The sequence below is a fragment of the Callorhinus ursinus genome, unplaced genomic scaffold (assembly GCF_003265705.2).
Source record: "Callorhinus ursinus isolate GAN/ISIS: 27379988/994484 unplaced genomic scaffold, GSC_fseal_2.0 scaffold18, whole genome shotgun sequence".
Taxonomy (NCBI): Eukaryota; Metazoa; Chordata; class Mammalia; order Carnivora; family Otariidae; genus Callorhinus; species Callorhinus ursinus.
In genome coordinates this window covers 36,293,111-36,321,058 of record NW_027397080.1, presented here as the reverse complement: position 1 = coordinate 36,321,058, position 27,948 = coordinate 36,293,111, and the positions used below count along the sequence as shown (strand labels likewise).

General features: G+C 52.4%; 1 protein-coding gene across 4 annotated transcripts; it reads right to left on the bottom strand.

Annotated features, from left to right (window-relative positions):
- Positions 1-27,942, bottom strand: NADK (NAD kinase). 4 transcript variants are annotated; one of them, XM_025856839.2, is made up of 12 exons: positions 27,817-27,942; positions 11,462-11,680; positions 9,524-9,607; positions 6,049-6,178; positions 5,530-5,638; positions 5,290-5,375; positions 4,375-4,477; positions 3,855-4,009; positions 3,551-3,650; positions 3,316-3,473; positions 2,533-2,615; positions 1-2,115 (listed from the first exon to the last, which is right to left on the bottom strand). In XM_025856839.2, the coding sequence occupies exons 2-12, from the start codon at positions 11,638-11,640 to the stop codon at positions 1,764-1,766; spliced, it is 1,539 nt and encodes a 512-aa protein (XP_025712624.1). In that variant the 5' UTR covers positions 11,641-11,680; positions 27,817-27,942; the 3' UTR covers positions 1-1,763. The 4 variants fall into 4 exon arrangements, with proteins under 4 accessions (XP_025712624.1, XP_025712625.1, XP_073759591.1 ...); XM_025856840.2 differs by lacking the exon at positions 27,817-27,942 and adding an exon at positions 26,695-26,837; XM_073903490.1 differs by lacking the exon at positions 27,817-27,942 and adding an exon at positions 13,615-13,748.
- Between the last annotated feature and the right edge of the window lie 6 nt (positions 27,943-27,948).

Below are 27,948 nucleotides of genomic sequence, written 5' to 3'. Positions count from 1 at the left end.
CAACTTTTTAAACAAGTCTGTTTATTGAAAGGATCTGAAAATATTGTAATAAGGCTTTCAACAACATCTAACAAATTTTCAAGATATCAACAGTATGAAACATTAAGAATTTACTTCAAAAAATCCAAAGTTTTCTAGATCATTCCAAATCATGCTGCTTTCGGACTTGGTTAATACTTGCTTTTTTGTCTAAACCAGTGACCCAAATCCCAAATGCCACTGTCTTTTGGACCTAAAGCTGGGAGTTTTGGTTCGACCCCCTCTCAGCCCAAGGGAGGCTGGGCAGCGAGCCTTGAACCGTGCCCCGCCCCTGGCGGATGGCAACAAGGGCCCACCTCCCTTTCCAACTCCAGGCCATCGGCCAAGCACCACACTGAGGGCCAGAGGCGCTAAGACACGGACATGGGAGACCACGCTCAGACTGCAGAGCCTGCTCTATGGAGGCCCCTGGCTGAGGGCGGCTGCACGTGTGGCCCCAGAGCCTTTCCATCAGCCCAAGAATGAGGCACGTGACCCTCCACGAGGCAAAGCACAGGCCCGTCCCTGTCACTTCAGAAGTGGGTCCAAGAAAGGGCAGCTTCTGTCCCTTCTGTTCTTGCCAATTCAACAGATTAAAAATGCAGCTCAAAGAGAAATCAGTTACTCAGAAACAGATGCCCGAGTGTAGGACATCTGTCAGGGAACAATAACCAGGGGCCGAAGCCACGTGCACTGAGCCACGACTCCCACCAGACCACATGGGCTCTGGGTCCTACGTGGCAAGCACATGTGCCCACGCCCCACGCGGCCAGCTGGCCGAGGAGCGACCACTGGAATGATGGGAGTTTCCTTGCAAGCCCAAGGCCCACGGGGAGAAGAGCAGAACTGACAAAACACGCCCCCAACCACCTTTTCCTCACTGACCAGTGTGTCCCCATCTTCTAGCTGCAGAGTCACAAAGTACCACAGCGTATTAACTGAGAAGCACCCTCTCTCTCCGTGGACCGTCACCCCCACGGTGAGCATGCTGAACAGTGGTCCCGGCAACAGTGCCACACAGAACACGTGTAAACATCGGAGCAAGGCTCCATTTCACAACAGTACAAATCCCGTTCGCTCTGAAATCTTCAAAGTGTGTACAATAAAATCTGTATATAAGCAGTTCAGAAAGCTTAAAATAATCTCTACAAGGTATACACGGGATTTAAAATACCTTCCAGGGTGCAGAGGGGGCCGTCCCTGCTTCATGAGGAATGTGCATGGGTCTGACCTCCTACCAGGCCACCGCTGGGCTTGCGGGGGCCATAGCGTGGAGCCCTGCCAGCACCTGTCACACCACAGCAGGGCGGGGGGGAGGGGGACCTTGGGACCAAGGCAGGAAGGTGTGCCCGGATGAGGTGCAGGTGCCGAGCAGGAGGGAGAGGGGACCCATCAGCCAATCAAATAGCAGACTGCTCTCTGCTGAAGCGTCCCCTCCGAGTCCTTTTAGGGGAAAAGGTGCAGGATTTAAGGGGAAAATCGTGGTAGCTAAAGGAAGAGTTTTGACTACAAGACATTTATTTTCAACACGGAAAGACAAATCAATCCATTCTGATCCCCTCTGAATTTCAACAGACTGATTGAAGCACAGGTTGCCTGACAAGGAATCACAAAGCACACATCCAGCTCTGGCGTCCTTGCCCTGGGACCAGGCTCTGAGCGACAGCACAGGCACACAGTGTGGACTTAGGAGGCCCCACCAGCACTCACTTTTCTTATTTAGAAATGCAAAAAAGAAGTCAGATTTAAAATGTTAAAAATGGCTGATCTGGTCGACAAAAGGCAGATTCCCGGCTCTTCCCCTGGTTACAGACAAAAGTGCTGTGACTTCTGACGCCTGACTCGGGGCTCACAGCACACGTGCTCAGGTCAGCCGGCTCCTGGAGGCCAAGTGGGAACGAGGCAGCGGAGCAGCTTTGGGGCTCTGGAGTCCCGAGTGTGGATGGCAGGAGCTCTTCCTCCTCCTCCTCCGTGAAGTGCGCCTGCTTCTTCCGCACGTTCCAGTGCAGACACTGCGCCAGGCTCTCAAACCAGTCGCTCACGGGGTCTCGGACGCAGATGGAGGGGAGCGGGTAGCAAGAGGTAGTGATGCTGATGCTGAGGCGGGGGGAGACAAGCAGAGCACAGGTGAGCCCACAGCATCAGGCCAAGACCCGTTCCCAGGGGCCATGCCCACCCCAGCCCAGCTGGGGATCATCTCAGTTCTGCTGGTGCCACTTGCTGCACAGCCCGGGGCCCATCTCACCCTAAGGACAGGTGTAGCCGGCAGGGACACCAGGGCAGGCCGAGGTGAGGGGCTGTGGATCTGTCACCGCCGCCCCCCACGTACAGCAGAACATGGGGCAACAGGCTGCCAGCTGCCCGACAGGCTTGCGTCTCCCCCCGCCCCCCCCCAAGCAGCTCTCAGTCACAGAGCTCTGCCTGTGGGGCCTGCACAAGCCAACCTCAACAGGGGTATGAAGGCAAGCATACCCCTCACACCTACTCCTCGCTCCGGCCCCGAGGCTCACATACCTGTCTCCATGGCAGATCTCCTGTCTCCTTCGTCCATCAAAGGACACCCATACAGTGTTCCTTGCTTCCGGTGACAGCATGATCTGGAGGGGGTCAAGCAGGACAGATGCAGGTTCGTGAGTGCAGCTGAGCACCTTGGACCCCCGCCCTGGGAGGGCAGCACTGGCCAGGAGGACCCTTGAGGGTATCCCTACCACCCACTCTATGCCAAGGCCAGTTCCAGGACATGAAGGCCTTAACTTATGTCTCGCCAAAACCAACCCTGGAAATAAGACAGGCAGGCCATCAGGCCAAGTTGCTGACCATCCACCCAGGGCCAGGGACACCAGCCAGGGGTCTGGCTCCAGCCCTCTCTCCCTGTGACCTGCAGATGTGGCCCTGCCTACCAGGGCTCACAGCCACACCCTGCCTACTGGCCTAGGGTGGACCAAAGCAGGGAGTGCGAGGCAGGCAAAGGACAGAGATGGAGGAGCAGGGCACGGGCCACACGCCAGGACGGACACTGCTCCTCACAGGGTGCCGCTTCACCCTGCCCCCATCCAGTGGGGACTATCCCCACCCCCCAAGGGCCCACAGCCCAGCTGGAGGGGCTGGCCCGGCTCTCAGCGCTGCCCCTGCCGAACAGACAGACAAGGACAAGCGTGAAGCCCCTTCCAGCACCCAGCCCGGTGGGGCCCACAACCCAGCGGGTGCTGGGGTCACAGCTGGGGGCAAAGGGGGTGGTTAGCATGGCAGGCCCCAGGCAACAGCTTAAAGCAGAAAGGGTACAGGGCGGACTCTGACCTTCAGCTCCACCCCCGCGGGGACCACGATAGGCCGGAATGACAGCGAGTGCGGGCAGATGGGCGTGATCATGATGGCCGGCACGTTGGGGTGGATCATGGAGGCCCCGGCGGCGGCCGCATACGCTGTGCTGCCCGTCGGGGTAGAGACGATCACCCCTGATGGACAGGCCGCAGTGTCACTCTCTGTGGGCTCTGCCCCACCCCCACCCTGCAGACCCCAGGCGCCCACCTACCGTCACCCTGCACCGTGGTGATGAGGTGCCCGTCCAGGTAGACATCCACATTGGACAGATATGAGGAGGGGCCTCTGTCGATCACCACCTCGTTCAGGACCTGGGAGGACAAGGTCACTGCACCCTGGGAGGGGCCACGCAGGGCTGCCCTGCGGGAGGGGTTTGCCCCATAGGCACCTACACTGTTCCTGGGCTCTCGGGAAGGTCCTGAGGTCAGGGGGCCCCCACTGGGTCCAGCCCAGAGTCCCTCCACCCTGTGCCTCTTCCTGAGGCCATATGACAGGCAGGGCACACATCCACAGACCTGGTACTGCATGACCTGCTTCCCAACCTCTGCATCCGGGTCCGCAGCCAGCATGCCGTTCTCGCTGAACCCGTTGGGCACCACCATCTTCTTCCCTCTGAGTTCCTTCACGACCCTGACCTTGAGCCGGCTCCGAAGAACAACAGCTGCGTTCCCTGGGAGCCAGCAGGGGTCGTACCCAGGGAGGTTAGCAGGGAAGGGGTGGCAGCACCCTGCAGGAAGCAGACACCCCTGCTCCACCAGGGAGCACCCTTCCTCTCCCAAATTAAGGACAGCACCTCTCGGCCTTCTGTGAAAGCCAATTCACCACTACCAACCAGCACACACAGCAGTTTCAACATGTGAGCTCCTCAAACTTCTCAACGTGAAGAAAAAGTGTTTCAACTGTTCAAAAATCTTGCATCTCTGAATCTTGAAACACTTAAATATTGCTCTACACATCATTAAAAACCCCAAAAACCAAGTGAGAAGACAATCCCATGTTCAGACTCCTTGTGAGTTCCAGAACATTCCGACTTACCCTGTATCACCTGAGTAACTTGGGACTGAAAGTTCTCAAAGTTGAAGGGGGTCAGGAAGCCCAGAGAACCCAGATGGAATGCCATGACCGGAGGCACGCTGCCCTATGAGCCAATGGGGCAGGTCAGTCAGCTAGCCAATCCACTCAAAAGCCACCCCGGTTGTCCCCAGCACCGACAGACCCACCCCCCGACTGTCCTTGGGAAGGGACAGGCACATGAGTGCTCGGTCAGTGCTGGGGGTTGAGGGGTGGGCCGGCAGGCTGATTCCAAGTGATCACACGGGAGGTCAGCGAGCAGTCAGGGAGGCCGGGAGGAGCTGATGAAAAACCAGTGGAACAGGACCAGCCAGCCTGCTGACCACGGAGGACAGGAGAGAGCTGGTCAGGGAAGGACGCAAGCCTTCACGCCAGAGCCTCCCGCTTTGTGCAGCGTGAAGGCGGGCTTCGGGGGGTCCCAGCGGGCTCCCCGGCAAACTCCTGCACTCTGGTGCCTCCACAGGCCTCCTGGGTGCCCTGGAGGGTCAGCCTGGAGCCGCCGCCTTCATCCTGCTGTGGGGCCCGTCCCCTCAGCCACGAGGTGCCCGCTTCTCCTCATGGGTGCCATGCGTCTGTGGATCTGCAGCAGCCCCCCAGGACAGCTTCTCCACCACTGCCCCCCTTTTTCCCAGTCACTCTGCTGCCCAGCCCAGGCTCCACGTCAGTAGCACTCCCCGTGAGGACGGAGACCCTAACAAAGCAGATGCACCATTTGGCATTATTTACAAACCTGCTCTATGGCCAATATCAGAGTAAGAAGACCATAGAACTCGGCATCCCCATGGCATAAAGGCATGAGGTACAAGAAGGGATGGAAAACCTCATTGGGAAAGCACCTCCTCACACAGTGCCGAGGCCAGAACCCCCTGAAGACCTCACCTGGAACAGTGAGGATGCGTACAGCAGGGTCCCATCCCCCCCCAGGCATATGATGAAATCGATCTGATTGGAAATGTCATCATAATCTAGAAAACAGAACAAACATAAGGAAAGGTGTCTCGGCAGCCCTTGACGCCATAGGGCACCCTGCCCACGATGGGGCAGGAACGCTAGAAGCTTCTGCCAGGTCCAGGGCAGTGATGCCAACCCACCGCATGACAGAGCCGAAGACAAACTCACCTTCTCTGAAAGTGCAGAACTTCTTCTTCACTGGTCCAAAGTTGTCATCGCTCACTATGGCAGGGTCTTCTAGAACTTTCTTCTCCACATACACAATCATGTTATTCTCCTGGAAGGGAGACAAGCATGTCAGCTCCGCAAGACCCAGTTCAGATCCTGCTGGTCTTCCATGAAGCCTCCTTTTAAGCCGTAGCACTTTATGATGAGGGGAAAAGGGATTCCTTAGTCCTGGCTGTCAGACTGCTTTTGACCTGCTCATGCACAGATTTCTGTCCTTCTGGAGGCTGTGTGACCCTCAGTTATGGAAGTCACTTGCCTGAAATTGGCTTCTTGACTTGGTCAGCTCTGAGATCACAAACCCAGAACCTGGCTAGGAGGCCAGCTCCGCGCCTGCCCCCGCCACGTGGCCCAGGAGCACATGGAACCCCCCGAGCTCCAGGGTGGAATCCGGCTGACAAAGACACGGTGGGGGTGCAGAGGGGAGTTCTGGGTTGCCACCCCCCAGCCTGGTTCACTCGCCTCCATCAGGTACACACAGAGCTCCTTGAAGGGCTGCAGCAAGCTGGCATCCCGGATCTTCTTGATGACAAGAACACTTTTTGGGGACTTGTTCCACGTCAACCGCTGGCTGGCAGGGTCCTGGATATGCCTGTGAGGGCAAAGGAGCATTCACACCAGGAGCACGCTTTCCCTTGAGAGGACAGGCACACCACAACCTCGGAGGCATGTCTCTCAGGCCCTGGACCGTGTGCTAGCCCCAATAAAAACCTCCAAAACCATGACACAAACCACCAATAGAAGAGGCGTGGTGTCTGACGTCATCTAGTCACTGAGCATCACTCACCCTCTCCAGGCGTTTCTACAAGGGGAGGGTTCACTCACAACACCCTCTGTGAGCTTCATCATCTGCCCAGGTCACATGCGTGGCTCATGAGTAGGTACAGCTGCTTTGGTCACAGTGTTTCAGTCACACCTTGCTAACAACGGGAGTGTAGGGCACACCAGCCCCCGAACTCTCCCAACTGTGCTCATTTGCACTATAAACTTAATTTCTGCAACCTCAAAACTGAAAGCAAAACTATCCTAAAGTGACTTCTGAAAGGCTATATAAAACAACTATGGCAACAAAGGTCCCTAAAATTAAAAATCAAGCAAATCTTACTGAATCTTTTCACCGTTTACAAGATCCTCTTGGCCAATCACCTATTTAAAACAAAAAGTCCTGAGGATCACCTTTAGCAGCAAGGAGGCCGGACGTGAGGAGCCTGGCTCCTCACTAAACTGGCTGGCTGAGTTCGGCTGTTCAGGGCCCCAGGGGCAGTGACACATCCCAGCCACAAAGGAATCCGAGCTGGGCCGTGGAACCGGCTTGGCCCCATGGGCAGAGCTATCAGGTCGTGGTCAGGTGAAGGGGTGTGCACTCTCCAAACTTCGTCACTCTGCTTGGCCGTGGGCCTCAGAAGCAGCATGGACGGCTCATGGACCTTTGCCCGGGTCGAAGCCCCTTTGCGCTGACCCAGGAGTGCATAGCCTGTGGCCCTTCTGGCCCTCAGACTCAGCAGACTCAGCTGTGCCCAGCCAAAGCCACCACAATGTGTCCTGCACAGGCCTGGGTGCCAATTGTGATCAGCCTCCTGCTGGGTCACCTACAAGGTGGGGATGCCGACCTTCCCTAGCACACAGGTTGTGGATGCCGGATGGGAGAGCGAGGACGCCTGAGAGCTAGCAGGTGACCAATCTGAGCCACTGCCTAGTAAGCCAAAGGCAATCACATGTTGGCAATTCCACACATTTAGACATAAAACACACACGCGTTCACGGTGAAATTTCAGACAATAAATTAGGAAGTTAAAGTTCTTTGTGATCTCTATCATATCTTACTTTTGAACATTAGAGAAGACGTTAGGTTAGACATACAGAGCCCCGCCCCGGCCAGGTGCAGCGCTGGATGGGGGGCAGGTACAAGGTGGAGAAAAAGAGCCCTGTCCCCCAGAGACGGCAGCCCCACCAGACAGTGCTGGGCACATGAGCTAGAAAGGGCAGACAAAGCTGCTCATTCCTCAGCTCCAACCTGCAGCCCCAGGGACACTTCAGGGGCATTGGCCCCTCTGCTTGGAGCACCCCACCTGAAGCACCCCAGCCCTAGTGAACCCACACCCCCCTCCCTCATACAGCAACTGTGGCTCAGCTGCGAGGACATGATGGCTAATCAAGGCTAGACAGCGAGAGGCCACTTGTGGTGGCACTTAGGCCAAGTAGAATGACAAGGAGAGAATAGCTCTGCCAAGACCAGGAAGCCCAGGGAGGGGCCCTTAGGCAGGGCCAGGCTGGGCCAGAGCAAACAGGAAGGCATGGGGCACGGGAGAGGGCAGGGCTCGGGTATGGGGGCGCCTGGGTGGGCCAGGTTACCAGTGTGGCTGCTGAGCAGGGCAGGCTGTGGGGTACTAGAGGGGCTGCGTCTGGACAGGGCCTGCCCCTGGTGCAGTAACCAGCAGCGCAGACAGCACGTGGAACCAGCAGAGACACTAGGACTTCATTCCTGCGCCAGGCCCAGCCCCCTGCGCCCCTAAGAAGCAGGGCAGCCATGTCACTGGGTTTCATAGTCACAGACGTCCCAGTTTGTACAGCAATTGCCTGGGCCGCCTGGAGGTGGCAGCACTGTGCTGACGGCCTGGAACCTGTTCAGACAGGCCGTGACCTGCGGCCTGGGGTCCCCACTGCTGGGGCCGCCTCAGAGAGAGCAAGGACCCCCAGGCAGTCAGTTGAGGAAGCACACCGGAGCCCGCGGCCCTCACTGCTGTGCAAAATGTGGGACCCCCACAGCATGCCCTGAAGGAGAGGACCCTGTGGGGGCTCCTCAAAAGGCCTAGACTGCAGGGAGGGTGGGGAGCTCGGCACAAGATGCCAGGCACAAGGCTCAGGGTGGGATGGAATTCTGGACTGTTTAACAGAAAGCGCCAACATCAAGTAAGTGATGTCAGTGTGTTTTCCTAAGACATAAAGCACACCCAGAGCACCGCACGGAGCCCTTTACGGAGCTCCCACCTCTCTGAAACCACCTAGTGGTGACTCTTCGGACGGGAGAAGCGGAGAGTCACTGAGAGTCCAGAGAAATAACCCTGATCATTTAGTTTTTACAGTTTCTCATCCAGGCACTGCATGGCCCCCAAAGATGCACTGGGGGTCTGGTAGCACTTGTAACAGCCGCACCTGCAAGGAGGGGTGTCTCTCAAAAGTAAAAGCAGGCTTTCAAAATAGCCAAATGAGGGGCGCCTGGGTGGCTCAGTTGGTTAAGCGACTGCCTTCGGCTCAGGTCATGATCCTGGAGTCCCGGGATCGAGTCCCGCATCGGGCTCCCTGCTCGGCAGGGAGTCTGCTTCTCCCTCTGACCCTTTCCCCTCTCATGCTCTCTCTCTATCTCATTCTCTCTCTCAAATAAATAAATAAAAATCTTTAAAAAAAAAAAAACAAAATAGCCAAATGATGTCTCTATATTTTAAGAATAATTAAAGAAGGACGCATGGGTGGCTCAGTCAGTTAAGCGTCTGTCTGCCTTTGGCTCAGGTCCTGGGATCAAGTCCTGCGTTGGGCTCCCTGCTCAGTGGGGAGCCTGCTTTTCCCTCTCCCTCTGGTGCTCCCCCTGCTTGTGCTCTCTCTCTTTCTCAATAAATAAATAAATAAATAAATAAATGAAAATAATAATTAAAGGAGAAGCAAGTCTGAACCACCCAGCGTATTGTGTGAAATACACTGGTTTCCTCCTAGACTTTTTACTGTAAAAACAAAACTAACTCTAAAGATGGTGCCTGGCCCAACCCCCATCTGCTTTCTGGAGAGCAGTGAACCCCGTGCTCGCTGGAGCCGGTGGAGATGCCCTGTGGCTTCTGCTGACTTGAAAAGTGAACTTCTCACCCCGAGTCGGAACATTCCACAGCACCGCGATCCCACAACAGCACACACGCCCAAGGAGCGCCCCCCCCCCCCCAGCACTCACATGATGGTCTGGGGGTTCTGCAGCACACAGGCCTTTGGTCCAAACGTGGTCACCGGGCATGGCCCATGCAGAGAGCGAGTCCTCCTGTGGGGAGAGGGGACACAGCGGGTGAGCAGACCTAGGTACAGACTGTTAGACCCTCAGAAAGGCTTTTAATCGTAATAACCTTCCGTCCATCATCGGCCCAGTACCCACGTGACGGCCCCAGGAGACCCCGCCCTGGCCCACAGAGCTACACCACCCACTGTGCAGCATCAGCAATTAGAGAGAGTTCCTTAGAGAAAGGACCCCAAACCGGGCAGGTGCCCAGGCCCCACCCCAAAAAAAGGGAAGACCACCTCTGGGGACAGGCCTGGAAATCTGAATCTGAGCAGTCTCTCTGATCAAGCCTGTCTGGGGATCAGTCCCCTGGCTTATACTTGGGAATTAAGACCTTAGAGACCAACCCTAAATTACCTAGATGAAAATTCTAACAAAACTGCTCATGCTGAGTTGCACAGTCACTAAAAAAGATAGTACTTCAATGACCCAACTTCTCCAATAACTGAAAAGTGACTCAGCCATAACTGAATCACCAAATGAAGGGGCTGTGGCCAGCGCACGCTGCGGGGCCACCACCACCTGGCTGCCCTGTCCCCCTCCCTGTCCGTGAGGGCCCAACGCCCGCTCTGGCCCATGCTCGCGGGAGCGCCGAGGACACCCCCACAGTGACAGGGTTATGGGATGTGTCCAACCCCAACGGCCTCACCGTCCCTTTCTGCACCCAAAGATGGCCAAATGGAGCTGACTTCATCTTCAACTGTCTCGTGGTGTCAAGAAAATCTTCAAATTCAACGCAGACCAAACAGACTTTCTAGCTGTCTTACAGAGGGCAACAGACCGAGAGAGAGCCCGGGGTCGGGTTAAAGACCCGCACCTCACGGCCCCGCGAGGGCCCAGAGGAGGGGCGGCTCCCGGCGGGGCTCAGCAGCGGGCACGCACGGTTAGCGCTCGGCGCTCAAGGACCGCTGTGACCGGGCACACGCCTGTCTTCTTCCTCCGCCAGCACCCCCCGCGGAGGCTCCCTCCGGCCTGCTGTCACCACAGCACGTTCCACAGCCTCGGAACCAGAAAGGGCCTGTGCCGAACCCCCAGAACCCGCAAGCAGAAGCGGTGCTGCCGGGAGCACGGAGCCCCTGCTCGGCGGCGGCCGGAAGCAGACCCCGGAAACTCCGGCCCCCAGCCCCCGGCCGTGGCCACTGCTCCCCGCCGTGCGCCTTAGAGCTTTCCACACAGAAAACTGCCCCCGCCCCGTCCCTGCTCCGCCCTCCACCACTGAGAGAGGTACACGCTTTTTACTGAAAACTTCCCCTTGCGTTTGAGAGACGTGAGCCCTGCTTGAGAAGCGGGGCCGGCTCTGGCAGCTTCTACCCAAAACTCACTGCAGTTACTGTTCCAGAAGCCAGGGCAGCGTTGACAGCTGCCATCACAACGCTGCCCGGCAGGCCGCTGCGTGGGCAGCTCTAAGCGCTGTTACTCAAGCGCATTGTGCAAGCACACGCACTGCGGGTCGCGGCAGAGGGCAGGCCGGGTCGGGGGAGGGTGCTTGCCCAACACCCCTGCGGCCACACTCAGCCCTCCGCCAGCGCCGTCACCGCGTGGGCCCCGCTGACGTGCCTTCAGGCACCACCCACACACCTCAAACACCAAAAGTTAGAGTGGGCACTGGCTGAGGAGAGAAAAGGAAAATCACCCTGCGCTGGTACCATCTGGGGAGACGTGCCAGGCGGGGTCTGTCCTGTGCTCCCGGGACTCGGCCCCACCCCACCGTCTGGACACACACGGTATGAGTCAGTATTTACACACACCAGTACCAAGGCCTTAAAAGAACCCTTGGTCGCAGTTTGGAGCAGTCGGAGTGTGCAGGTGAGGGTGGTGCTTGGAGGAGGGCTTTCGTACCTGAACTCTTTGGTGCTCGCCAGGGCGGGCGAGGCAGACAGGCTGCGGGACTTGGCCCGCCCCCGGATGGGGTGGTTGGGCGCCCAGTCCTCGTCCCCGTGGCATGCGGAGCAGCGGTACGAGGCCGAATCTGCACTCACTGCCTTACTCATGTTGGCCTTCTCTTGTTCCGTTTCCATAGTTGTTAAACGAGGACTTCGATCAGAAAAACACTGATGCCTTAATTAAATAAAATAAATAAAGTAAATGAATATGCATGCAGAAAATAACATATATACACATACACGCACCATTCCATCAGGGGACAAAAATGGCTTAAGTCCCATTTGCCAAAGGACTTGAGAACAGTCTCTTTCTATCCCAAAGATATTTAAGAACTCAGGAACCTACCTGTGGTTTCTAGTGAATCTAGAAGAGCTAACAGTCAAAGAGTAAGAAAGAACTAGCAGGCTGGAGCTATGGCGTTTCTCCCACAGATAAGGCCAAGGGCCAGCTAGAGAAGAAGTCACAAGTGGGGATGCAGCACATTACTGTGGAAGGAATCACATGGGGCTGTGCAGTGTTAAACGCCCTCGGAGACACACACTGGACTCCAGCCCTGCGAACAAGCCAATAAAACATTTGCCAAAACTGACCTATTTTAGCCTCAAAGAAAACTTCAATTTCCAAACACTACTGAAGGTAGAGAACCTTACCTTCCGACCGCAGTACAATAAAACCAGGAAAAGACAAAAAAGTAGGAACAAAGAAGACAATTCTGCAACCACCTGGGAACGTCTGAACTTTCTCCTAAGCAACTTAGGGCTCAAAATGGATATCAAACCAACATATAACACATCGAAACGACCAGGATAAAGTAAACACAAAGCAAAGTCTATGCGGCCCCATTAAGGTGCGCTGAAGTTTTTGAGCATGAAGAGAAACGAGCCGAGATTCCTATAAAGCTAGAAAAGGAATAAAATAAGTCTAAGAAAGGCAGAAGCAGTGACAGAGGCAGAAATCAGTACACTGAACAATGGAAAAAGAAGGGCAGAGTTTGACAAAAGCCAGTGTAGATCAAAACAGGGAATCCTCCAAGGACAGGAAGGGTGGGCTACCACAGGGTCACGGCGAGGGTGCCTGCAGCTTTGGAGCCCACCCGGACCTGCCCAAGGGGGAGAGCAGGCAGGGCAGGCTTCTTGCAGAGGAAGACCCCCACCCAGGGCAGGGGTGAGAAGGCGGCACCCCAGGTGGAACCAGCAGGGTAACTTGCCGCACAACCCACGCTGCAGGGACAAGCCAAGCAAACAAGGTCACCCCAAAAGAGACTGTAACACACATGGTAAGGCCAAAAGTTCTCCCAGAGGGGTAAGGGTGTGTCAGAGGATGGCACTGCAGGAGGTGGACGGAAGGGAAGCTCAGAGATCAGACAAGCCTGGGCCTCGGTGTTAAGGTGAAAGGTGATGGCGCCCCTGCACCCCTACCCTGGCCGCACCTGACAAGTACCAGAGGAGCTTCTGCCCACACCCAGACTGAAGGCATCAGTAGTTTTATGAGCTCCCAGGTGGGGGCGCCCAGGCAGCTCAGTGGGTTAAGCATCTGCCTTCGGCTCAGGTCATGATCCCAGGGTCCTGGGATTGAGCCCCACATCGGGCTCCCTGCTCAGCGGGAGGCCTGCTTCTCCCTCTCCCTCTGCTGCTCCCCCTGCTTGTGCTCTCTCACTCGCTCTCAAATAAGATCTTTAAAAAAAAAAAAAACACAAAAACTCCCCAGGTGATTCTAAATTTTAGCTAGAGTTGACACCACCACCCTAGTGGATCAATACCCAAGCATGAAAAAATCTTTAATAAAACCCCAAACCTACAAGAACATACTGATATAACCACTCCTATTCAATCCTGTACTGGAGGCCATAGCCAGTGTAATAGGCAGGAAAATGAAGTAAAAGGCATAAGGATGGAAAAAGAACTGGTAAAATTGTACTGTCATGGGCTCCTGGCTGGCTCAGTTGGTGGAGTGTGTGACTTTTAATCTTGGGGTTGTGAGTTCAAGCCCCACATTGGGTGTAGAGATTACTTAAAAAAATTGTACTGTCAGATGACATGGTCATCTATATGGAAAATCTTAAGGAATCTACAAAAAAGTGACTCTGTCCAATTAAGTGAGTTTATTACCAAGGTTACAGGAGACAGTTGGTTAAGCGGCCGACTCTTGGTTTCAGCTCAGGTCATCATCTTGGGTTCCTGGGGTTGAGCCCTCGTTGGGCTCCATGCTCAGCAGGGAGTCTGCTTGTGGATGCTCTCCCTCTACCTCTGCCCCTCCCCCCCATTCGTGCACACTCTAAAATAAATAGATGAGTATTAAAAAAAATAAAAATACCATTTACAATAACACTGAAATAAAAGCTACATAGGGATATAGTTGACAAAAGTAGAGAACCTAATTCAAGTTATAAAATAAGTAGCGTACAGCAATGTGACTCTAGGTAATAATAATGGAGCATATATTTGAACATTCCTAAGAGAAGAGTTTAAAAGTTATCATCATAAGAAAACAATTTGTAGGGGCGCCTGGGTGGCTCAGTTGTTAAGCGTCTGCCTTCAGCTCAGGTCATGATCCCAGGGTCCTGAGTTCGAGCCCCGCATCGGGCTCCCTGCTCCACGGGAAGCCTGCTTCTCCCTCTCCCACTCCCCCTGCTTGTGTTCCCTCTCTCGCTGTGTCTCTCTGTCAAATAAATAAATAAAATCGTTATAAATACATAAATACATAAATAAATAAAATCTTAAAGAAAGAAAAGAAAACAATTTGTCACTCCATGTGGTGATGGATGTTAACCAGATCCATTTTACTGGTCATTTCCCAATACATACCCATCAAATCATTACACTGTACACCTGAAACTAGAAGGGCATATATCAATGACATCTCACTAATAGGAAATAGCACAAAACCTGTACGCTGACAACTAGAAACGCTGCTGACAGAAATGAGGAAGCAAAGAAATGGAGACAAAGGCACATTCCCAGATCAGAGAAGCTGATATTGTTAGATCTCAGCTCCCAAACTGATTTAGACTCTCCACAATTCCTACCTACAAAACCCCAGAAGACTCTTCTCCAGAAAATGATGAACTGGGGCACCTGGGTGGCTCAGTAGGTTAAGCATCCAACTCTTTTCTTTTTTTAATTTTTAAAATTTATTTGGGGGGGGAGCACAGCGAGAGGGGCAGAGGGAGAGGGAGAGAGAATCCCAAGCAGACTCCATGCTGACTGCATAGCCTCAAGTGTCCAACTCTTGACTTCAGCTCAGGTCGTGTCTCGAGGTTGGGAGAGAGTTCTGCATCGGGCTCCACGCTCAGTGTGGAGTCTGCTTGAGAATCTCTCTGCCTCTGTACCTCCCCCCACCCCATGCTCTCTCTCCAAGAAAAAAAAAAGGACAAACTGATTCTAGAACTCATGGAAATGTGGACAACCTAGGCCGAGGACAGCTAAAAAAAACTGAAAAAGAACGAAGTAAGACTCACACTTCCTGACTTCATGGTCTATGGTTAAGCTACAGGAACCAGACAGCATGACACTGACACTGACACACAGATGAAGGAAACAGAACAGATTCCAAAATGATGCCCTCACACAGGTACAATCAACGGATTTAAAAAAAAATTTATTTGTAATTAAGTGAACTATACACCCAACGTGGGGCTCAAATTCACAACCCTGAGATCAAGAGTCGCATGCTTTTCCAATGGAGCCAGCCAGGCGCCCCTCAATCAATGGATCTTCAACAGAGAAGCCAAGGTGATTCAACAGAGAGAGGATCATCTTTTCTTCAAGTCATTCTTTTTCTTTTTTTAAAGATTATTTATTTATTTATTTGACAGAGAGAGAGAGAGAGACACAGCGAGAGCAGGAACACAAGCAGGGGGAGCGGCAGAGGGAGAAGCAGGCTTCCCACCGAGCAGGGAGCCCGATGCGGGGCTCGATCCCAGGATCCCGGGATCATGACCTGAGCCAAAGGCAGACGCCCAATGACTGAGCCACCCAGGCGCCCTCTTCAAGTAATTCTACAAAAACTTGACAGCCATGCCTAAAAGAATAAAGTTAAACTCTTTCTTCACACCAAATATAGGCGTATCTCAGTTTATAGCACGTGGCTTTATTGTGCTTTGCACACATTACATTTTTTACAAATTGAAAGTCTGTGGCCACCCTGCACCAAGCACATCTACATTTTTCCACCAGCATTTGCTGACTTTGTATCTCTGTGTCACATTGTGGTAATTGTTGCAATACTTCAAAGTTTTTCACTATTATATTTGTTATGGTGACCTGTGATCAGTGATCTTTGAGATCACAATTATAATTGTTTTGGGGCACCAGTATCCTGTGCCCATTTAAGATAGCAAACTTAACAGGGAAGTGTTGTGTGTGTTCTGTTCCACTGACCAGCAGGTCCCGTCTCTCTCCCCTTCCTCAGGCCTCCCTATTCCCCGAGACATAACAGTATTGAAATTGGGCCAATCAATACCCTTACAACGGCCTCTAAGTGTTCAAGTGAAAGGAAGAGTCACCCATCTCTCTCTATTTATTCTTTCTTTTTCTTTCTTCTTCCTTCCTTTTTCTTTCTTTCTTTTTTCTTTTTCTTTTTCTCTCTCTCTCCTCTTTCTCTCTCTCTTTCTTTCTTTCTTGTAAAGTAGGCTCCATGCCCAATGTGAGGCCTAAACTCAAGAGTCACGCAGTCTATTGACTGAGCCAGCCAGCCAGGCACTCCACACACTTCTCACTTTAAATCAAAGCTAGAGGGGGCCTGGGTGGCTCAGTTGGCTAAGCGACTGCCTTTGGCTCAGGTCATGATCCTGGAGTCCCGGGATCGAGTCCCACATCGGGCTCCCTGCTCAGCAGGGAGTCTGCCTCTCCCTCTGACCCTCTTCCCTCTCGTGCTATCTCTCATTCTCTCTCAAATAAATAAAATCTTAAAAAAAAAAAAAGTACAAGGTGGAGAAGCGAGTGCTGATGTAGAAGCGGTGTCAAGTTCTCCAGAAGATCTAGCTGAGATCACTAATGAAGGTGGCTGTGCTTAACAGATTTTCGATGTAGACAAAGCAGCCTTACTTTGGGAGAAGATGCCATCTAGGGCTGTCATAGCTAGAGAGAAGTCAATGCCTGGCTTCAAAGCTTCCAAGGATAGGCTGACTCTCTTGTCAAGGGCTAACGCAGCTGGTGACTTGAGGTTGAAGCCAATGCTGACTATTGAGAAAATCCAAGTACCCTTAAGAATTATGCTAAAAGTACTCTGCCTGCACTCCAGAAATGGAACAACAAAGCCAGGAATGACAGTCATCTGCTTACAATGTGGCGGACTGAATTTTTAAAAAACGATTATTTATTTGAGAGAGAGAGGGAGCAAGCATGCATGCTAGTGTGTGTGGTGGGGGCAGAAGGAGAGAGAATAGAGAATCTCAAGCCGACTCCACACTGAGCACAGAGCCCAATGTGGGGCTCAATCCCACGACCCTGAGATCATGACCTGAGCTGAAACCAAGAGTTGGACGCTTAACCGACTGAGCCACCCAGGTGCCCCAGCCGACTGAATGTTTTAAGCCCACTGCTGGGACCTACTGCTCAGAAAAAGAAAAAAAAATTCCTTTCAAAACATTACTACTCACTGACAATGCACCTACTCATCCAAGAGCCCTGATGGAGATGTACAAGATTAATGTTGTTATGTGTGCTAACACAACATCCACTCTGCAGCCCACAGGTCAAGGATTAATTTCAACTTTCAAGTCTTACTATTAAGAAATACATTTTGTAAGGTTATGGCTGCCACAGATAGTGCTTCTTCCTCTGATGGATCTGAGCAAAGTAAACTGCAAACCTCTGGAAAGGATTCACCATCTAGACGCCATTAAGAACATTCATGACTCATAGGAAGAGGTCAAAACACCAACATGAACAGGAGGTTGGAAGAAGTAGACTCCCACCCTCACGGACGCCTCTGAGGGGGTCAGGACTGCAGGGGAGGACGTCCCTGCAGATGTGGAAACAGCGAGAGCGCTAGAATCAGAAGTAGCCCCTGAAGATGGGACTGGATCGCTGCAATCTCAGGATAAAACTTTAAGGAGTTGCTCCTTACGGAGGAGCAGAGAACGTGGCTTCTTGAGGTGGAACCTACTTCTGGTGCAGACGCTGTGAAGACTGTTGAAACGACAACACAAGATTTAGGTCACCACATAAACTGCGTTGATAAAGCAGCGGCCGGGTGTGAGAGGACTGACTCCAGTTTTGAAAGAAGTTGTCCTGTGGGTAAAATGTGATTAAACAGCATCGCCTGCTACAGAGAAATCGTTTGTGAAAGAGTTAATGAGGCAAATTTCATTAGTGTCTTATTTTAGGAAATCACCATGGCCACCCTAGCCTCCAGCAACCACTACCCTGGTAAGTTGGGAGCCATCCCTGCTGCTCACATGATAGTTAGCATTTTTTAGCAATAAAGTAAGCATCTCTCTCTCTCTCTCCTCTCTCTCCACGCTGGGCTCACTACCGTGAGATCAAGACCTGAGCTGAGATCAAGAGTCAGATACTTGGGTGCGCCTGGGTGGCTCAGCTGGTTAAACATCCAACTCTTGGTTTTGGCTCAGGTCAACTCAGGGTTGTGAGATTGAGCCCTGTGTCGGGTTCTATGCTCAGCAGGATGTCTGCCTAAGATTTTCTCTGCCCCCCACCCCCGTGCTCTAAAATAAATAATCTTTAGGGCGCCTGGGTGGCTCAGTTGGTTAAGCATCTGCCTTCAGCTCGGGTCATGATCCTGGGGTCCTGGGATCGAGCGCTACATTGGGCTCTCAGCTCAGCGGGGAGTCTGCTTCTCCCTCTCCCTCTGCTTTCTCTCACGTGCACTCTTTCTAATAAATAAGTTTTTAAAAACAGATTTATTTATTTGACAGAGAGGGAGAAAGAGCACAAGCAGGGGGAGCAGAGGCAGAAGGAGAAGCAGGCTCCCCGCTGAGCAGGGAGCCTGACGCTGTCTCCATCCCAGGGCCCTGGGACCATAACCTGAGTTGCAGGCAGACGCTTAACTGACTGAGCCACCCAGGTGCTCCCAAAGCATGCAATTTTTTGATCTCGGGATCATGAGTTCAAGCTTTACACTAGGAGTAGAACTTACGTAAAAAAATAAAATGTTTTAAAAAAACACAAAGAATGAGATTTTGCCATCTGTGACAACATGGATGGAGCTAGAAGGTATTATGCTAAGTGGAATAAGTCAGAAAGACAAATACCATATGATTTCACTTCTATGTGGAATCTAAAGAAAAAACCACCAAACGTTTATTTATTTATTTTAAAAAAGATTTATTGGGGCACCCTCTGCCCCTTCCCCCCTGCTCCTTCTCTCTGTCTCAAATAAATATTTATTTGAGAGAGAGAGAGAGAAGCAGACTCCCCGCTGAGCAGGGAGCCCAATCTGGGGCTCGATCCCAGGACCCTGAGATCATGACCTGAGCCGAAGGCAGACTCTTAACTGACTGAACCACCCAGATGCCCCAAAAAACCAAATACAGAGGACAAATTGGGGTTGCTGGAGGGGAGAGGGATGGGGGATGGGCAAAATAGGTAAAGTGGATTAAGAGGTACAAACTTCCAGTTATAAATAAGTCAGGGATGAAAAAGTATAGCATAGGAAATAAAATTAATAATACTGTAATAGGGTCGCCTGGGTGTCCCAGTTGGTTACGTGTCTGCCTTGGGCTCGGGCCATGATCCCAGGGTCCTGGGGTTGAGCCCCACATCGGGCTCCCTGCTCAGTGGGGAGCATGCTCCTCCCTCTCCCTGCTGCTCCCCCTGCTTGTGTGTGTGTGTGCTCTCCCTCTCTCTCTGACAAGTAAATACATAAATATCTTTTAAAAAATAAATATATCTATATAAAAAAGTAATAGTGTAATAATGTTGTATGGTTACAGACGGTGACTACAGTTACCTTGGTAAACACCCAGTAATCTACAGAAACTGTGGACTCAATGTTGTACACCTGAAATTGATATAACACTGTATGCCAACTATGAGAGAAAAACTCTCTAAAGGTCTGACATACAAGAGAAACTATTTTAGATTTCTTTCTAAGTCAACATGACTGTACATAAACTTCGTTCAAACCCAAAGCCTGATTTATGGCCCCCCACGCAAGCACTGTACATCTGCTTTGTGAATGAGTAGCCTAAAGGAAAATCATCTTGTCTTTGAGGTATCAGTCAACACCCCTACTCCCTGCATTCCTTTATGACAAAACTCCTAATTCCTGCCTATATGCTAATCTATAATCTTTTGAGCTTTTACAAGATGTAAAAAGTATATTACACTGTAAAAACCATTCATTTCCTGGAGTGTGAAAACGTGTTTCCAGGGCAACTGTCCTAACTTGAGCTCGAATAAAACTCTCTTTTTTACTTTTAGAGACTTTTTTTTTAAGATTTTATTTATTTATTTGAGAGAGAGAGAATGAGAGAGAGAGAGCCCGAGAGGGAAGAGGGTCAGAGGGAGAAGCAGACTCCCTGCTGAGCAGGGAACCCGATGCGGGACTCGATCCCGGGACTCCAGGATCATGACCTGAGCCGAAGGCAGTCGCTTAACCAACTGAGCCACCCAGGCACCCTAGAGATTTTTTTTTTAAAGATTTGTTTTATCTGAGAAAGAGTGTGCACGTGCGCAAACATGGGGGGAGGGGCAGAGGGAAAGAGAAAATCTCAAACAGACTCCCCGGTGAGGGCAGAGCCTGACGTGGGACTTGATCTCACAACCCTGAGTTCATAACCTTAGCCGAAATCAAGAGTCAAACATTTAACCGACTGAGGCATCCAGGCGCTCCTACTTTTAGAGACTCTAAAAAGTTTGTTCACTTTGTGTCGACAGCTACACGTCAATTAAAACAAGCAAACACACATACCTAACATTCTTTACTAACAGAACCTCAGCAAAGAAGGGTAAAAACTGGGCGCCTGGGTGGCTCAGTTGGTTAAGCGACTGCCTTCGGCTCAGGTCATGATCCTGGAGTCCCGGGATCGAGTCCCGCGTCGGGCGCCCTGCTCAGCGGGGAGTCTGCTTCTCCCTCTGACCCTCCCCCCTCTCATGTGCTCTCTCTCGCTCTCATTCTTGCTCTCTCAAATAAATAAATCTTTAAAAAAAAAGAAGAAGGGTAGAAACTTCAGTTTTGAGCTGTGACCAAGAGGTCTTGCAGCAGCCTCACCCTGCCATTCTCAGAAGTAAAACCAACCAACTCCTCTCCTCTAATATGTAGAATCAGGGCAAGGCTACCTGAAATGCCCCACTCTGCATGGGACTTAGAGCAACTTCCTGCCAAGAAAGGACAAAAGAGGCACTTAAATTAAAGGAGTCAATTAGGCAAGTTGTAACAATGCAATCTTTTTTTTTTTTTTAAGATTTTATTTATTTATTTGACAGAGAGACAGTAAAGGCAGGAACACCAGCAGGGGAGTGGGAGAGGGAGAAGCAGGCTTCCTGTGGAGCAGGGAGCCCGATGTGGGGCTCGATCCCAGGACCCTGGGATCATGACCTGAGCTGCAGGCAGATGCTTAACGACTGAGCCACCCAGGCGCCCCAACAATGCAATCATTAAAAGGAAATAATCACCAACGTTGGAGCCAATGATGTCTGAGAAAAAAGGCAGGGTGACCAATGATGTATAAGCCATGACCCAAACACGGGTGAACGTGGACAGATGTGTAACGGCCACGGCTCAACAAGGGAAGTGCGTCCAGGATATACGGCCCCTTCTGCACACGCACTGCCCTCTCTCTGTCCAAGAACGGAGAAGCCGAAGCAGGGCTGCCTGCGGGAATATGGACACTTACCCAAAACCAGGATGACTGGCTAGAAGCAGAAATACATCCCGCAGAACCAGGGCCCATGGCAAGGTCCAGCGCCCACCTTGCCAGGCGCTGTCCAAGTGCTCACCTCATATCACCTGCCTCGTGCTCACAATGAGACACATGGGGTGTCTAGGACACAGAAGCCCAGGGTCACACAGCTAGGACAGGGCAGGGCTGGCATCTGGGCCAATGCTCCTAAGCCCCTGCTCAAGGCCACAGTACACAGACAAGAGGACCCAACCAAGCAGGGAGGCCACCCAACATGCAGGGCATGGTCGGCTAAGCCGCACTTCAACCAGGCCCAGATCACCTTCAGCCAGCTCCTCACCTGTCCCTGGGAAAAGTGAAGACAAACTACTCTATAGTAAAATATATAGGTGATGCTGTCTCAGCTTCCACTCACTGCTTAAGAATTCTACTACACTGAGTCTTGGGACAATATTTTGAACCCAACAAATGCTGTCCACTTAAACTTATACAGGGATGTATGTCAATTATTTGTCAATAAAACTGGGGCAAGAAAAGGGAACTTCAACCCGAACTTCACACCTTAAACAAAAATTAACTAAAAACAAATCAAAATGGATTATGTCAAGTGTAAAACACAACCTATAAAACTTTTATTAGAAAACGTAGGAGCTGGCGCCTGGGTGGCTCAGATGGTTAAGCGTCTGCCTTCGGCTCAGGTCATGATCCCGGGGTCCTGGGATCGAGTCCCGCATCGGGCTCCCTGCTCCTTGGGAGCCTGCTTCTCCCTCTGCCTCTCTCTCTCTCTCTCATGAATAAATAAATAAAAAGTTAAAAAAAAAAAGTAGGAGCAGGGTGCCCGGCTGGCTCGGTCGGTGGAGCATATGACTCTTGGTCTTGGGGCTATAAGTTTAAGCCCCACGATGGGTGGAGAGGTTACTTAAAAATAAAATCTTAAAAAAAAAAAAAAAGAAAGAAAAAGGAGAAAGTTTTTAGAACTCAGGACTAGAGAGAATTTTTTATACATGATGCATACAGTCCATAAAAGGTAAAAAAAAAAAAATCAATACACTGGACTTCATTAAAAGAAGCTTGCTCTGTGGAAGACTCTGTGAAGAGAATAAAAACAAGCTGCAGAGTGGGAGAAAATATTTGCAAACGAGATATCCAACAAAGGTTTTCTATCTAGAATATGCAAAGAAATCTCAAAAACAAAAGTAAAAAAACAAATAATCCAATTAGAAAATGGGCAAAAAGGATGAACAAACCAGAGGATGCACACACGGTAAAAAAGCATGGGAAGCTCCACGCCATCGGCCACAGGAAATACAAATGCAAACAACAGTATCACTACACCTTTCAGGGTGGCTAAGACAGCCAAAAGCCAGACGGCAGAGGAACCATCACTCACACGCTGCTGCAACATGAACGGTACAGTCTGGAAGTTGGGCAGTTTCTTATAAAATCTTAAAAAAGAGAAGTACAGAACCCAGCAACTGCAAGGTGGCATCTATCTCAGAGTAATAAAAATATATGTCCACATAAAAGCTGCACATGAGTGTTCACGACAGCTTTATGTGCAATAGCCGAAGACTGCAGCTGGCCGCCGCCCCAATGCCTCCCTGCCGCTTAAACCGACCGTGGTCTGTCCACACAGTAAAATACAACTGGGCAACACACGGGAGCGGGCTGTTGATGCCTGCAGCAGTTCGGATAGATGTCAGGGGCATTATACGGGGTGAAAAAAGCCAATGTCAAACGGTCACAAACTGAATGATCCCATATACATTCTCAAGATGGTAAAATCATACAGGTCGGGTATGAGTGGGGCATCCTCGGCATGACGGAGTGGTTCTGAGTCCCGACTGTGGTTGTGGGTACATCAGTGTATAAATGGATAAAACTGCAGAGAATCAGATGCACATAAATACCGGTGAAATCTAAATAAGGAGTGTAGTGTAGTTAACGACAGTTTTCTTTTTTTTTAATGACAGTTTTCCAATGCTAATTTCCTGGTTATAAAAACTACTGCACTATGGGTGTGTAAAATAAAGGGGGGGGGTTACAAGGGTCTCTCTGGACTATTTCTTTTTTTTTTTTTTAAAGATTTTATTTATTTATTTATTTGAGAGAGAGAGAATGAGAGACAGAGAGCACGAGAGGGAAGAGGGTCAGAGGGAGAAGCAGACTCCCTGCCGAGCAGGGAGCCCGATGTGGGACTCGATCCCGGGACTCCAGGATCATGACCTGAGTCGAAGGCAGTCGCTTAACCAACTGAGCCACCCAGGAGCCCTCTCTCTGGACTATTTCACTTCCTGTGAATCTCTAATTATTTCAAAACAATAAAAAAAGGAATAAACCTATCAAAATCACAAAAGGCAAATGTATTTAAAAATCTTCTATTACTCATGGGGCACCTGGGTGGCTCAGTCGTTAATCGTCTACCTTCCTCTCAGGTCATGATCCCGGGGTCCTGGGATCGAGCCCCGCAGCAGGCTCCCTGCTCAGCGAGGGGCCTGCTTCTCCCTCTCCCGCTCCCCTCTCGTGTTCCCTCTCCCGCTGTGTCTCTGTCAGGTAAATAAATAAAATCTTTAAAAAAAATAATAAAAATTTTCTATTACTCATTATCTAGAAGCTGTTAATATTTACTTGCAAAGACTAATGTGATGACAAGCTTGTTCCGGTATGTTAACTGTTTGAGAAGGATGAAATTCGAATTCCATCCAAATTCATGCACATTCCTGACAGCACGAATCTGATTTTTTATTATTTTTTTTAAGTTTCATTTTTAGGGGTGCCTGGGTGGCTGGGTGGCTTAAGTGCCTGGGTTTCGGCTCAGGTCATGATCTCGTGGTTGCGGATCGAGCCCTGCGTCAGGCTCTGCACTCCGTGCAGAGTCTGCCTCAGATTCTCTCTCCCTCTCTTTCTCTAATAAATAAACAAAACCTTAAAACAAAAAAAGTTTAATTTTTAAGTCATCTCTGCGCCCAACATGGGGCTCGAACTCATAATCCTGAGATCAAGAGTGGCACGCTCCACCGAAGGAGCCAGGCAAGCGCCACAGCACAAATCTAATTTTATTTTTTTAAGTTTTTAAGATTTTATTTATTTATTAGAGAGAGAACACGAGAGGGGGGGAGGGTCAGAGGGAGAAGCAGACTCCCTGCTGAGCAGGGAGACCAACTCGGGACTCCATCCTGTGACTCCAGGGTCATGACCTGAGCAGAAGGCAGTCGCCCAACCAAATGAGCCACCCTGACGCCCTAATTTTATTTTTTTATTTTTATTTTTAATTTTTTAAAGATTTTTTTTATTTGACAGAGAGAGACACAGCGAGAGAGGGAACACAAGCAGGGAGAGAGAGACAGGGAGAAGCAGGCTTCCCGCGGAGCAGGGAGCCCGATGCGGGGCTCAATCCCAGGACCCTGGGATCATGACCTGAGCCAAAGGCAGACGCTTAATGACTGAGCCACCCAGGCGCCCTAATTTTAAAAAACAACTTTGGCATTGGGAAATTTTATTAGGAAAATAGTGTTGGGCAGCAATGTTTCCTAGAACTCACACATGGTGGGGAGGGGACACGCTGAGATGGCATCCAGCAAAGAAGTCAGACACACGCCCACAGACAGATGTGACACCCATGACATCCAGTGAGAGCTCTCGACTGTATTTGTGGAAAATACTGAATGATGGGCTCCCTGCTCCGCGGGAAGCCTGCTTCTCCCTCTCCCACTCCCCCTGCTTGTGTTCCCTGTCTCCCGGTATCTTTGTCAAATAAATAAATAAAATCTTAAAAAAAAAAAAGAAAAGAAAGAAAATACTGAATGAAAAAGGACAGCTTATTTGGTGACAGAAATAGGAAATGCAGAACCTCACTAGTTGACACTGAGGTGGAAAACAAGTCCCTCTAAAATCGCCCTTCCCTTCTCCATCGATAGTACCCAATGCTGGCAAGGATGTGATAAAACTGGGCATCCACACTGGCAGTGTGAGAACCAAGGAAGACCTTTTGGAAAGTTCTCTGGTAACATGAGCCAGGAGCCTGACCTGTAACCCCATAAACTGAATAGGATCTGAGACCTGAAGGGGGCTGTTCTAGAGAGGCGGTGGCACCCTTCCTTGGGCAGACAAGGAAGACCAGGGTCTGTGCAGCTCTGAATAAAGCCAGGCACTGTCATCGTGCACTGAAATAAAGTTCTCAGACCACAATCTGAGTGGCTGTGCATTAGACTCAGGAGCCTGGCAATCATGGGTCTGGAGGTACTGCAAATGGCCAGCCACCAGCACAAACAGAAATGAAGTCGTGGAGTTACCAGCTGACCCGTACTAACCCAGGACGGGGGAAAGCAGCGGAGTGCCTGTCAATCGGTGTAAACGGGGCCGCAGTGAGGCTGCTGGAGGAGGCCGCCCTCAGGTGCACCCTCCCTTTGCACACTGCCTCTCCTGCTTCCTGAAGCTCCCTTGGCTGTTGTAATATCCATGCTTACAGAAAAGCCCTGTGATTTGAAGGAATAAAGATGTGGGGCCATCAACTCCTATTAAAAAAGCACCTGCCTCTTCATTCATCATACCTTTTCTCAAGCGGTAAACAGCAGCACCGCCTGCTGTTTCCCCGTGTAGCGGGGTGCCACTTGCCGGGCCAGCGTCTGGGAGACCCTCCACCAGCATGTCAGAACCCCGCGGGGCTCTGTGCTAGCGGCGCAGACCTACCCACAAGTTAAACACAAAAAACCCGGAACCATCACGAGGGCTCCCCTCCAGCTGCAGCCACTGTGTGCCTACTGCACTGGCACCTGCCCGTCCTCAAGTCGCCCGGCGGCGAGGGCAAAGGTCACAGTGAAGGAAGGTCTCGGTGCGCCCGCTGACAACAGGGCCCCGGGGTTCCGGGGAACGAGTCCTTGAAGGGCGTCATCCCGAAAGATGGAAAACAACTCCCTTCTAAAAGCCAGGGCATACTCCCAAAACGAACGCCTAAGTCTTCCATGTGAGGCAGAGTTGCGCCCCAAGACGGGAAAGGAAAAGTAACCTGTTACTCAAAATCAAAGCCCAGGGCATCCGTTTGCTCGGAGCGGCCCCGGCCCGAGACCCCCGCGGGCCCCGGCTGCGGGTCGCCGGGCGGGTGTCTGGCGCCCAGAGCGGCGCGCCCTCCGACGACACAGGGCGCGACAAGGCGACCCCGACCTGCCCCCGAGGGCCCGACCCTCCAGACTGCCCGCCCACCCGCGGACTCGGGAGGCGGCCGTCGCGGGCGAGGTCGGCGGTCGCGCCCCAGGCCCACACCCGGGCGGCGGACAGGGCCGCCCCGGCCCACGACCCCGCACCCCCAGACCCCCAGGCCGCCCCTTGACCCCGGGCGGCGGCTACCGCGGGCGGAGGGCTGGGCCGACCGGCCGCGCGCACTCACCGTTCGCTGCCCCGGGCGCCTGCGGGGCCGTCCCCTCTCCGGGCCGAGCCCGCGGGCCACGCCACCCCGCTGCCGCTCGCCGTCGCTAGCCGGCCCCCGGCGCCGCGGCCGCCCCCCGCCCCATGGCCGCCCCCCGCCCCACGGCCGCCAGGACCACGGCGCCGGCCCGCCGAGCAGCAATGCAGCCAGTGCGCACGCGCGCCCCGCCCCGCGCATGCGCCCCGCCCCACGCATGCGCCCCGCCCGCGCGCCCCGCGCACGTGGGTCGTCCAGCAAGGACTTGGGGTCCCGGCTGGGGGCTGCGACCCAAGGGTCGGTGGGGCTGGGGCGGGAGGCTCGCGGTGGGCCATCGGCTGCCCCGACTCCGACGGCGGCCGCCTTGAAGAAGAACCTTGGTCCCCACTTACCCCGCCGCGTTGCAAGCACGTCCGCTCGCGCCCCTTGCCCCTGCCCCCTTGTCGCTCCCGCTCCCCTCCACCGCGGGCCGGGTGGGCTGGCTGCGGACCCCTGCGAGTGGTGACAGCACCCGCTTAGGATTCCATAACTGACGGGGTGTGAATCTACTTAGAAGGCACATGTTTGGGGAACCAAAACTGGTTGCGAGCAGCTGCGACAGCCGGACGCCTCCCTGCTGGTACAGAGGGAGGGGGCGGCCGGGGCGGGGCCACCGCGGGCCTCTCCCACCCCAAGCCCCCTGGCGGGGCCCTGCACACCACCTGGACTACAGGGGCTGTGGGCCTGGGATGTCAATAGGGGCCCCTCCAGGGTGACCTGCTAGCACCGTCGTCCCCCACCCCTCTCACCATCACCACCGGAGGACCCAGAGAGGAGAGAGGAAGGGGACCTAGTTACCCACTTGGTAGCTTCTGGTGGAGCTGCAGGCCTCCCCCAGGGCACCCAGAAGTCAAGTGTCCCAACAGTGTGCCAGGCTCCTGGGACTCGTCTGTGAATAAGGGGTCCCCGTAGAGGAAGCCGGGAGAGTGCCCTGTTCGGTTCTTGGTAATCTGCCTGGCTTCCCAAGTGCCCACCGTTATTCCCTGTGTAAGCGCAGGTCTCCCACACCTTGTGTCGTGTGGAGCCCTTTGCAGCAGCGTGGCCGCCAGGTTTCCCCTGCCCCCATACCTGCGGTGGTCAGGCTCCTCTGGTGGGGTCTCCCGGCCCTACGTGCAGAGACTCCAAACTCAGATGGGCACAAAACAGGACATGTCTCACTACTGGCCTGGGACCACTGGGCAGTGGGGTCATCAAGTGTAA

What these genes read in the sequence shown, in the direction of transcription:
- NADK (XM_025856839.2), bottom strand. Translation starts at nt 11,640, where the DNA reads ATGGAAACGGAACAAGAGAAGGCCAACATGAGTAAGGCAGTGAGTGCA. An exon ending in GTTCTGCACTTTCAGAGAAG is followed by an intron (nt 5,376 to 5,529) that starts GTGAGTTTGTCT and finishes TCTGTTTTCTAG; the next exon opens with ATTATGATGACATTTCCAAT. An exon ending in GAGATCTGCCATGGAGACAG is followed by an intron (nt 2,116 to 2,532) that starts GTATGTGAGCCT and finishes CCCCCGCCTCAG; the next exon opens with CATCAGCATCACTACCTCTT.